General features: G+C 65.1%; 1 protein-coding gene across 1 annotated transcript; it reads right to left on the bottom strand.

The window, feature by feature from the left end:
* Window positions 1-40: 40 nt before the first annotated feature.
* On the bottom strand, window positions 41-11,692 carry CHLRE_04g227000v5 (uncharacterized protein). Its single transcript, XM_043062026.1, has 18 exons — window positions 11,337-11,692; window positions 11,097-11,174; window positions 10,777-10,830; window positions 9,662-9,784; window positions 9,230-9,322; window positions 8,841-8,894; window positions 8,496-8,543; window positions 7,570-8,135; window positions 7,058-7,153; window positions 6,181-6,310; window positions 5,824-5,868; window positions 4,123-5,472; window positions 3,714-3,893; window positions 3,427-3,495; window positions 3,066-3,193; window positions 2,301-2,960; window positions 1,988-2,088; window positions 41-1,667 (listed from the first exon to the last, which is right to left on the bottom strand). The coding sequence occupies exons 1-18, from the start codon at window positions 11,496-11,498 to the stop codon at window positions 1,573-1,575; spliced, it is 4,032 nt and encodes a 1,343-aa protein (XP_042925378.1). The 5' UTR covers window positions 11,499-11,692; the 3' UTR covers window positions 41-1,572.
* Between the last annotated feature and the right edge of the window lie 142 nt (window positions 11,693-11,834).

Genomic DNA, 11,834 nt, shown 5'->3' with positions numbered 1-11,834 from the left:
CGGATAAGCTGGGCGCAAATCTGGCTTGGCGGGGCTCATCACTCACATGCAATTGGGGACACCCTCACACGCCCTCACGAGCAGCGCCCGCACCGCGCACCCTACCCGACGTTCTCTAACTGGCTGGCCTGCGACGGGGCTGCCACCGTGCGCCCTTGCAATTGCCACGCCACTCCGCTACGCTGCGGCGTTGTCCCTCCCATCCTATGACCCAGTCACGCAGTCACAGCAGCGCCTTCCCGGGTTGCCTAGTACGCGACCCTCTCTCCATAACACGCGTATTCAATTGTAATCCGCATCCATAACACGCGTATTAATACAGCGTGCTAGGATTTCTAGTACAGTACGTTAAAATACGTTGCACAATACGCTGGGCTACGAAATCCGGGGGGAAAGCCGGTGCAAACATGGCACGCGCGCGTGCCCGCACCATGCCCGAAACGGTGTGAATTTGGATTTGTGCGGCCATAGTCTTCTAGTGGAATTTCCTTCAAATTATTATACTCATATTGTTATAAGAAAACACAGCTGCAGTGCGGAGAGCAGCCATGGTTCGCGAACTTCGACGGACATCCTTTCCAGCACCCCTCGCGTCCCTCGCCCGCCACTGCGCTGCCACGGCCCACCCCGCTGGTTTCCCCAGCACAACGTATTTTCCTCACGTACTATCCGACGAGGGCAGCGTACAGTACGTAGTACAGGACATAGTATATAGTACGCGTACTACGAACTACGCAACCCTGCCTGGGGGCTAATGTCTCGGGTTTTGTCCGAACACCTATGGAGAAGCCTTCAAACCGCCATGTGCCCAGACAAAAGACGGCGGCCACCTGGCCGTTCTTGCATAAGCTAGACATTACCCCGAAAACAAGATACGACCCCTGTGACGAATGCGCGTCAGCAAGTACCAGCCCGCCAACAAGCCAGCGACGCCTTGGTATAGCAACTCCGGCACTCGACCAGCCGCGCGCTCATGCCGTGACGGCGCAACTCAATTGCTCAATGCTGGGGTCTTGGTATGCGCCGCACATTACGGGACTACGCAAACCTGTTGCCCCTACGCAACCCTGTCCCATCGCACCGCCTGCACGCTCCTTCCTGAACCATCTGCGCGCGAGGGCGTTCATTCGGTCGCACGCAGCCACAGACACGACACAGACCCAACGCCCCCGCTCCCCGCAACCCCAGGTCTTTGTCTCCCGGCCCATGGGTGCAACGCGCTCCGGCGCGCTCCATTACGCATGCTCCTGTGTCTTGACCCGTCCCGCCGCCTCCACCACCAGCCACGTGTCAACGCAGCTGCTGCAACCTACTGTATGCACCCACGTGGCACACGCACTGACGCACACACACACACACACACACACACACACACACACACACACACACACACACACACACACGCACGCACACACACTCACGCATGCACACGCATACCCAAAACACTAGCGATCTAGCACACCAGCCCGCACACACACCGCTGCCGCCCCGCCCCGCTGCTTCGTGCCCCTCCTGGCCCGCTGCTGCGTCGTGTCCCTCTCCCCCTGTGCGGCTGCGCCCCCACCCCCACTCTCACGCGGGCGGCAGGCCTGCTGGCTCGGGCGGCAGCACACACACGTGCCGCATGGTGGGGCGGCCGTGGGGGCAGTTCCAGGGCTGGCGCAGCTCTACAGCGGCGGGTGGGGTGACGTGTGGCGGGGTGGGGTGGGGGGTGGGGGGTGGGTTGTAAATACCAGCCCAAACCAAACCAAAACCAACGAAAACGGGGGGTTGGGGGGCTGTCGATTCCGTTGCGTGGGGCGGGACCGATACCGAGAGGGAGGATGAGGTGGCAGGGTGGTGATGGTGGTGGGGTATTTGCCCGAGCCCAATGGAATTGAGGCAAACAGCACACGTCCGACTTCGAGGGTGCACCCTCACCTGCCTACACCCTCGCCTACACCCAAACCCAAACCCAAACCCAAACCCCAACCCAAACCCCCCTCACCCGCCAGTCGGTCCAGCACGCGCCTCATCTGGGGCCGGTCCAGGGGTCTCCCCACCATGATGGAGCTTCGGCAGGCGCGGCTGGCCAGCATGGCACGAACCCTGGGGTCGGGGTTTGGGGGGGGGGAGCGGACACGCACAGGTGAATAAATCACAAAGGCGAGCGAGCTGGCGCGAAATAGATACGGACTGGTAAAAGACGAACAAGCGAGCAGAGAACGGTGTGGAGAACTAGTGTTGGAGATTCTGCCGTTGCTGTGCTCTGGGACGGGTGGTAGTAAGACCGAACATGCAGCCCTTCGACCCCAACTCACTTGCTTGGCCGCAGCTCCTGCTCCCACGACCTGTCGGCAGCCGCACCGCCGCCTGCCCCTCCTCCTCCTCCTCCTCCTCCTCCACCACCGCCGCCTCCCCCTCCCTCCTCCCTCGCCCTGATGAGCGCCGCCAGTTCCACCACGTCCTCCACACCCAGCTGCCCCGTGGCCCGGCTGACCGGCACACACGACAGCAGCAGCTCGCCGCCGCCCCCGCCGTTCCCGCCGCCGCCGTCCTCCATGATGTCACCGTCACCGCCGCCGTCACCGGCATCCACTCCGCCGTCTGATGCGTCCAGGATGACAACATCCGTATCGCCGCTGCCGCCAGCGCTGCCCGCCAACGCGCCGCCGTCCGTTTCTATGGCCGGGCCTCGCTGCCCCTCCCCCTCCTCCGGCTCCCTCAGCTCCGGATCGGCGGCGGCATCGGTGGGCGAGGCGGGCGCGCCCTCCTCCTCACCACCGGCTCCACCTGCTGAAGCCGCAGCAGCCGCAGCAGCCGCACTCGCTGCAGCAGCCGGTGCGGCGGGCACAGCTGGTGACAGGGGCGCGGGTGCGGGCGCGGGCGCGGGCGCCGGCGAGGGCACGGGCACGAGCCGGCCGGCGGGTGTGCGCTGCACGAAGTCAAAGCCGTTGCGCCGGAAGACGTCGATGTGCTCCCTGCGGCGTGGTGGTGGTGGAGCGCGCGCACACTTCTAAGTTCCCGTTAACAAACAGCAAACACGCTCGCCCTTGACCTCACCACCCCGCCGCCCACCCGCTCACCGTATGAGTAGCTGGTCCAGCGGCAGCAGCAGCCCGGGCGGTAGCGGCATGGGGGCCAGCAGCGGCTGCCGCGTGAGGGCCACGGAGCGCTGCAGCCGCTCAAAGGTGGTCTTCTCGTCCGCGGCGTGCTGCGTGGGAGCGCAGGCGTGACACCGGTCGACAGCGGTTCGTAGGCGGGTTGCGCGCAAAGCGCGAGGCACAACCGCCACAAACAGACACACACACACACATACACACACAAACACACATGCACACATGGCACAGTACGGCACTCTCGCCCCTTCCCCGTAACGCTTCATGTTCCGCAAGATGGTCTACCGTCTATCACTCCCTTAACTAATGATGAATGTAATTCCCCCACCTGGTCCACGATAAACACGTCTCGGCCGTGAGCCGCCAGGATGAATCCCAGATTAAACTGGCCCAAGACCTGTTGAAGAAGGTAATGTAATGTAATGTGTGTTATGTACTGTGATGCGTGATAATATGTGACGTGGTTTTTAGAAAGGCGCAGGCGCACCATATCATGGATACCGGTGCGCGCGAAAGGCAACAGCGCCACGCACCAAACCATTTATTCCTACTCACCCAACCACTCAGTCCCATTCACCCAACCACTCCAACCCGGTCTCAGCCAGCCCCACGCACCCGCATCTCCCTGAACTGCTGCTTGCTAAACACGCGCTCCAGCTCCCGCTCAGCAGCCGCCTCCCGCTCAGCGCGCGTCAGACCACCACCGCCGGCCCGACCGCTGCCGCCGCCGCCCTCCTCGGGGTCCGCCGCCGCGTCATCTGCCCCGTCAAAAGCGCCGGTGGGCCCGGAGCCGTCCTGCAGTCACCGACACAAACACAAACACACACACACACACACACACACACACGTTCAGTGTCCCGGGCAGTACACACGTACGCACGGCGCATATGCACGTTGCTGTGCCCTCTCCGTACGCCATACCCGACACATGCACGCACACACCTCAAACAATACACAGCTGCAAGGTGGGACGACACTGCGCAATCAGACTGGCACATGCACCGGTACCCACCCACCCACCCACCTGCAAGGACGACTGCGCGAAGCGATGCCGAGCCGCCTCCTGCGCCTGCTCCTCCCGCTCCTGCTGCACCCGCACCTGCAGCCGCGCCTGCTGCTCACGCAGAAACGCCACGCGCGCCGCCGTCTGCTGCTGCAGGCACCCAGGAGACAGCCGCAGCACCGCCGCAGGCGGCGCGGCGCCGGCGCCCACCCACGCGGCCGCCGCCGCTGCCTCTGCCCCTACACCCTCCGCTGCCGCTGCCGTTGCTGCTGCCTGCCCCGCCCCCTCTGTGGTTGCGCCCCCAATCCCATCCTCTTCCCGCCTTTGCTCCGCCTTCCTCTCCTCATCTGCCTCATCCATCTCATCCGCCGCAGCCACCTCGTCCGCAGCTTCCTCCACCTCCATGAAGTCATCACCACCGCCATCATCGCCACCAGCCGCCGCCTGCAGCTGAGACGAGCTCGGCCGGGCGCCTGGCGTGGCCGGCGGGCCGCCTGGTGCCACTGCCGCTGCTCCTGCTACTGCCGCTACTCCTCCTGCTACTGCCGCTGCTGCTACTGCTTCGGCGACAGCTGCGTCGGCTGCACCTGCCACGGGTGCGGACGCCGGAGCGGCCTTGGCGCCGCCTGCCGCGAAGCCACCGAACATGGATAGGAAGGGGTGCCGGTACGGCGCCGCCGCATGTGCCCCTTGCCGGGACGCGGCACCCGCGCAAGGCGACGGCTCCACGGCCCCGGCCGCCGCCGCGGCTGGGTACCGCAAGCCGCCGCCGCCGCCACCGCCGCAGCCGCCGTCGTCATCGGCTTCATCTTCACCGTCCGCACCGCCCTGCCGCTGTTCCCGCAGTCCAGCTTCCTCCTGCCCCTCCTCCAGCTCGGAACGCAGTCCACCCGTGCTCGTGTCACCCCCAGGCTCGCGGCGCGCGCGCTTGGCTGGCGGCGTGCTGGCAGCCGGTGCCCCCTCCTCCTCTTCCCCAGCCTCCTGCCCAGCCTCCTCCTCAGCCCCAGCCGCTGCCTCTGCATCCTCCTCCTGCTCCTGCACCGCCGCCGCCGCCGCCGCCGCCACCGCCCGCCCGCCACCCACACGGCCGCCACGCACCACCGGCAGCTGCACCTGCCGCCGCCCGATACCCCCAGCCCCAAACCCAGCCCCAAGCCCACCGCCACCACCGCCGCCGACGCCGCTGCCACACCCGCCCGCCACCAGGCGGCTGCCCCCACCTCCGCCTCCACCGCCGCCGCCTGCTCCACCGCCTGCTCCTCCGCCGCCGCCGCCGGCCAGGAGGGCCCCCGCCCCCGGACCTGAGGCCATCTGAAGCGGCTGGTTGACGGCAAAGGTGCAGCGGGAGGGCTCCCACAGCGCCGCGAGCGCCTGTTGCGGGAAGGATTGGCGGGGTAGAGGGGGACGGTGGCTCCCACGGTGCCAAGCAACAACAGACATGAACATAGGCTGGTTGCAGGCATGACTACGGTAGTTTGCTGATGGCAACGACCAACAGGCGCAATGGGGGGAGGAGTGTGTGCGCGAGTCAGCGGTGTGGAGGCACTGGCATGGCCACCCGGCACGCCTTGAGCGGCCTTGACACCGCCCAACCTGCCTCGCCCCACAGACAACACGCCACACACACACACACACACACACACACACACACACACACACACACACACACACACACACACACACACACACACACACTGCAAACGCGGCGCCCTCCCTGCCCACCTGCTGCAGCAGGCCGCACAGCCGCTCCTCCGCCGCCATGAACACCTGGGCGCATTCGAATGGCGTGGCGTGGTAGGTGGAGGAAGGGTGTACGACAGGAGGTGGGGCTCCGTTCAGTCAGGCTTGAACCGTCTGCCGTACAACCGTACGGCAGCGCCCCACACACGCACAACGCTCCACTGGTTCTCCAATGGTGGAAACCACTCCGCATACCAGTCCACTCCCACACCTACATCCTAGCCTACTCTCTCTCGCGCGCGCGCACACATACACACACATACATGTCGCTCGTGTTTTTCAACACACACAGGTCCCAGCCCACTCCCCACACACGCACAGCCCCCCGCCCACTCCCACCTTGCGTTTGTCGGGCGTGACGTTGACGTCCACCTCGCCGCGCGGCACCTGCAGCGCCAGCAGCGCCATGGCCCGGCAGGAGGCGGCGTGCGCGGGCGAGGACAGAGAGCGGAACGAGTCGTTCAGCACCCTGCGTGGGGGGTTGCAAGGATCACACAGTGGGAACAGGATGCAAGCATGGGGGGGGGGAGTTTGGAAAGGGAGGTTGGAAGGGAGGGAGGCTGGAAGGGAGGGAGGGAGGGGAAGGCCACATGCGTACACACACATAGACACACAGTCACAAACACACACAGACACACAGCCGTCTGGCGGGCTTCGTTTTGTTGGTTTGTAGCACACACACACACACACACACACACACACACATGACTTTTTGCTAGGCGAACAAACAATGCATGGTGGCCAGCTGCCGGCTCGCAGCAGTGTTGATATAGACGGAGGTGCGGCTCCTAGGGCCAAACCGAAGTCTCACCAATATAGACGGAGGTGCGGCTCTTAGGGCCAAATCAGTGTCTAACCACAATAGATTGAGGTGCGGCTCCTGTGGCCAAACTGACGTCTAACGCTACGCGTAGGCTTGGGAGACATGTGCTGCTCGACCAATGCGCGACAAACAAGGTGCTACTGCGCCCCTGGCACTCGCAACTACGGGTTGTCCGGATACACGATCACGTGATCTGATAAACAACTGTAAACCGTTGTTACACACACACACACGCACACACACACACACACACACACACAGTCACAATCACACACAAACACACACATACACATACAGTCACACACAGTCACACACACACACGGTACTGTTTGCCCTGCGCTCTTTCACAACACACGGCCAGGGCCACGGTCACGACCACATATCCCCACGCGCCTGGCGGCCTTGGGCAGGTCCACGGGTCGGCCGTTGAGGAAGAAGAACTGCCGCCCGCCGTCGCCCCTGAGGCCGCAGCCGGCGCGGGACACCCAGCTGCGGTGGCGCCGTGGTGCGTGCAGGGAGGGGTGGCGGGTGCAGGGGGAGGTGGGGTTTGGCGGTGGCACGGGGAGGTGGGGGAGGTGGGGGCTGCGGTGGCGCCGTGGTGCGTGCAGGGGGAGGAGGAGGGGAGGGGTTGGAGGGTGCAGGGGGGGAGGCGGGGGTGGGCGGGTGCAGGGCGGGAGGCGGGAGTTGGCGGGTGCAGGATGGCGGGCCGTGGGCGGGAGGGTGGAGAGGAGCGGATGGTGGGAGGGCAGCAGAAGGCGCGAGGCAGGGGTGCAGTGGGGAATGCAGCTAGGAGAGCGCTGCAGCCCCCCACACCCACCTCAACCCCCACACTCGCGCACCCACTGCCCACCCACTGCCCACCCTTACCGCTTTCCCAACCATCTTTGCCCAAACCCCCCACTCACCCCACCAGCGCCACGCCCGTTTGCTCATCCGGCCCCACCACCAGCGGCTCCAGCGCCTCCGCCGCCCGCCCCCCGAACAGCGACACGCAGTTGTCACGCAACGCCGCCAGCATGGCGGCCACCTGCCGCCGCCGTCCACTGCTACTGCCGCTACTGCCGCTACATCCGCTACTGCCGCTACTGCCACTGAGGCTGAGGCTGCTGGGGTCAGCGCTCGGCTCCGCTGCGTCGCCCTGCGCCTGCGCCTCCGCGCCTGCGGCCACGGCCGCGGGATCTGCGTCCTGCTGCTCTGCCTGAGCGGCGGCGGCGGCGGCTGCGGCGACAGGCGAGGCGGCGAGGGCCGATAGCACCACCGACAGGCAGCCGGGCAGCGGGGCCGCGGCTGGGGCCTTGGAAGGGACCGCACCAGAGGGGGAGCGGGAGGGCGCTGCCGCCTGGTTGCCGCCGCCGCCACCGGCTGCTGCTGCTGCTGCTGTTGGGGCAGCGGCGGCAGAGACGTAGCCTTCGTATACGGCTGCGGGGGCGGAGGTAGTGAAGACGGTGCTGCGGGCCGCGCCCTTGCCGGCCTGAAGAGGTGTGTGTGTGTGTGTGTGTGTGTGTGTGTGTGTGTGTGTGTGTGTGTGTGTGTGTGTGTGTGTGTGTGTGTGTGTGCGTAGGTGGTGCCCAGAATGCTTGCACGGGGCGGCGGGAGTGGTGGGAGCTGTGCTGCCAGAAAAGCCGCGGGAGGTCTGCAAGAGACGCCTGTTCCATGTGGCTGCAGGAGCCGCTGCCGCCTGCACCGGGCTTGCACACATACACACACACGCACACACATGCACACACACAATCACACATGCACACACGAACACGCATACGCGCATACACACACACACACACACACACACACACACACAGGCAAGCGCACAGGCGGTTACACACACGCGCACCTGGTTCGTCACGATGATGCGGGCGTGGGTTGCGATGAGCGCGTAGGCCTGCACGGCGGGGTGGCAGCAGCGGCGTCGTTTAGGCGTGGCGGGGCATAAGTAAGGAAATTGGAAGGTCGGGAGTGCCACCAGCCTGGCTGCAGGCCTGGCTGCAGGTGCCCGCGCTCGGGCTCGGGGAGGGGGGGGCTGGCTAGCTGCACCGGATGCCGGTCAAGCGCAATGGCACGGCACGGGCTCGGGCTTGCAACTGCAGCTCCGCACCATTCTTCTCCACCTCCACACCGCACACACACACACACACACACACACACACACACACACACACACGCACACACCACCCCGCACCTGCAGCACCGACACGGCCTTGGCGAACTCGCGTTTGATGTTCCGCTGAAACTCCTGTGCGTGTGCGTGTGTGTCAGCTCGTGGGCCAGGCAAGCACAGTAGGGGGTGTGCGCACACCACATCGCACCCCTGTGCCGGCAGCCACCGTCCAAGCCCCGAACCTAGACGCTCTGGCAGGACAACTCCACGACATACTCAAACCGGCAGCACCCCCGCCCGCCCACCACCCACGCGCTCCTCACCACCTCCTGCCGCCCCCCCCCCCCGTGACTGGGTGGGCTTTCTGATGATGATGGGAACTTTCATTGGGCCCGGGCCCGGGCCCGGGCACACACACACACACACACATATATATATACATATATACATATATATACACACATTGGCACCTTGTGACGCACGGGAAGGCTGCTGAACAGGTCCTTCACGGCCACGGTGGTGCCCACGCCCCGGGCGGCGGGGGCGCGGCTGGTCAGCACGCCCTGACGGAAGCAGAGGAGGCAGGAGGAGGATTTGGGCAAAAGGGAGGAGGAGGGTGGTGTTGATGTTTGGGGGTCTGCGGGGGAGGCGGGCAGGGCGCTGCAGCAAATGTCCTCCGCCTACGTTCACCACCCGCGCCCTCCCCTTCTGCGCCCGTCTGTCCGTCTGCCCCCTGTGCCCTCCCATCGCACTTGCTCGCAAAGAAACAAACGCACGCTCACAACGCACAGTCCTACGAGTCGCCTCCCTAACGCACAACCCGCCCCCCTCTACGACACACGCACACGCACACACACATAACTTTCGTTTTGGTGTTTCCACACGCACACGCAGCCACACACCTCCTTGTCGTACTCCAGCCGCACGCCCGCCGCCTGCTGGGGCGTGCGGGTGACCACGGCCAGGGCGCTGAGGGCGGCCAGGCTGCTGAGGGCCTCGCCGCGGAAGCCGTAGGTGGAGACGGACTGAGGGGGGCGGGAGGGAGGTGGGGAGGGGAGGGGAGGGGAGAGGAGTGATACAACTACAAGGGGGTTACACGCATTAAGTATACGAAGTGAAGTCGTAGCCAGGTACAAAGGTACACAGTAGGGGGGGGGGGCAAGGGGGCTAGGAGGGGCGAATCATGCCTGAGCCCAACGAGTAAGTCCCATCGTCATCAGAAGCCCCACCCAGTGAGCGGGGAGCAGGGGCGTGGGGACGGCACCGGGGAGGGTACGTGCCAACGTGGGCTTTGCACATGCCGGGAGCGGTAGCTGCTGCCGCCGCCGCAGACACGACGTCCACCCCCCCAGCACGTCCCTACCGCCACTGCAGTGGGCCCGCAGCACGTCCCGACCACCCGCACCGACCGCCCGCCCCGCGCATCCAGACCAGACCCACGGCCCTACGGCCCTGCAACCCATCGCCCAGCCCCAGCCCCCAACCCCACCGCCCCCTCACGCCGCAGCCCCGCAGCTCCCTCATGACGCGCCAACGCCGCCTCACGCCGCCAACCCACCACCCCATGCATCCAGAACAGCCCTAGTTTCAGTCCCACCGCCCCCTCACGCCGCCCCCTCACGCCGGCACCTCAACGCCCTTTTCCCCCCTGACGCGCCTCCACCCCTCACCCCCACCCCCAATTCCATGACCCCCTTCCCACCGGCTGGTATCTACAACCCCCTCACGCCGCCAACCCACCACCCCACGGCCCCCACAGCCCCCGCATGGCGCCTCATTGCCCGCAGCCCTCACGCCGCCACCTTACCGCCACACAGCCCCCCATAAGTATTATCGCTTGCAACTAACGCCTCTGCCTGCACTCCCGTTTTCGTTGGTTTTGGTTTAGTTTGGGCTGGTATTTACAACCCCCCCCCCCCCCATGACACCCTTCCCGCCCCCCATGACGCCCTCCCCCCCCTTTGACGCCCCCCCCACACACACCGCCCCCCTCCCTTTCCAAGACGCCCCCTCCCACCGCCAGGTCATCAAATGACTCAATCTTGGAGGTGTGGTACTTGAGCGTAAGAGCCTGCGACACACGCGCACGTGTGCACATGTGAGCAACAGTTGTTGTAGGGGTCGTATGGCACGGAATAGATTAAACGTTTCCCAATGTCCGTTCCGTCCAGCCCGTTCCGTCCAGCCCGCGCCGTCCTTGCTCGATCGAAAGAATCCACAGCCCCAGGCGCCCACGCCACACCCCATCCCAGCCCACCCCCAAACCACCCACCCACCCACCCACCCCCGCACACACACAATCGCCTTATACCCGCCGCCTCTGCAGGTTGTGCTGACCTGGTAGTCGGCGGGCGGCACGCCGCGGCCGTTGTCCGCGACCTCTATGAGCGAGGCGCCATAGTCCTTGAGCCGGACCTGCAAGGGTGGGATTGCGAGCGCGACGAGGGCCAGCGGGAGCGGGAGGTGTCCGAGCGATGCGAAGGCACGGGGCGTGTGGTGTGGGTGGACTGGGGGTGCTTACGCTGAGTGCTCAAAGGTTTGAGCAGTGTCGCTATGCATATCCAGCGAATGCCTTGCCTCTATGTTGGTGGCCCCTGCATCCAGCGCGTTTTCCACAAGCTCCTTCACTGCGGTCGCGAGGTCCAGGATAACCTGCCCCGAGCAGATGCGGTGAATCGACTGCTTGTTGATTTGCTTGATAGATCCCACAGCCTGCTCACTAGGAGCAGGCGGGTCCATTTCGCCTAATACGGGCAGCTGTCCAAAACTGCGTTTCTACAGCGCCACCCACTGCCTAGCCTTCATCGTTGCAAACATTTATCCCGTTATCAATTTTATAAACTGGTGCAACAGAGCCCGTCCGGAAAGCCAGGAAAAAGCCAAGTCGAATTGGCCACTGGGAGAGCGGGGTGTTGTTCACTGGCAGGGTACACTCATGAAAGTGGGATGGGTAAGTTGTTGATGGTCGAACTCGCTGCGTGATGGACAATGGCGCCCGAGCGACACGAACCAGGAGTAGCTCGGGCCCGCAGACCCCGCCACTCGCCAGGCCAAGGACGGCATTACCTTGCGTGC

Source organism: Chlamydomonas reinhardtii, chromosome 4 (genome assembly GCF_000002595.2).
Source record: "Chlamydomonas reinhardtii strain CC-503 cw92 mt+ chromosome 4, whole genome shotgun sequence".
Classification (NCBI taxonomy): Eukaryota; Viridiplantae; Chlorophyta; class Chlorophyceae; order Chlamydomonadales; family Chlamydomonadaceae; genus Chlamydomonas; species Chlamydomonas reinhardtii.
The sequence above is the reverse complement of the archived record's forward strand: the minus strand, read 5'-3'. Positions and strand labels throughout refer to the sequence as shown.

Coding starts and splice junctions, on each gene's coding strand:
- CHLRE_04g227000v5 (XM_043062026.1), bottom strand. CDS start 11,498: ATGGACCCGCCTGCTCCTAGTGAGCAGGCTGTGGGATCTATCAAGCAA. Junction 3,194..3,426: donor ACGTGTTTATCGTGGACCAG/GTGGGGGAATTA, acceptor GCTCCCACGCAG/CACGCCGCGGACGAGAAGAC. Junction 2,961..3,065: donor CTGGACCAGCTACTCATACG/GTGAGCGGGTGG, acceptor ACCACGCCGCAG/GGAGCACATCGACGTCTTCC.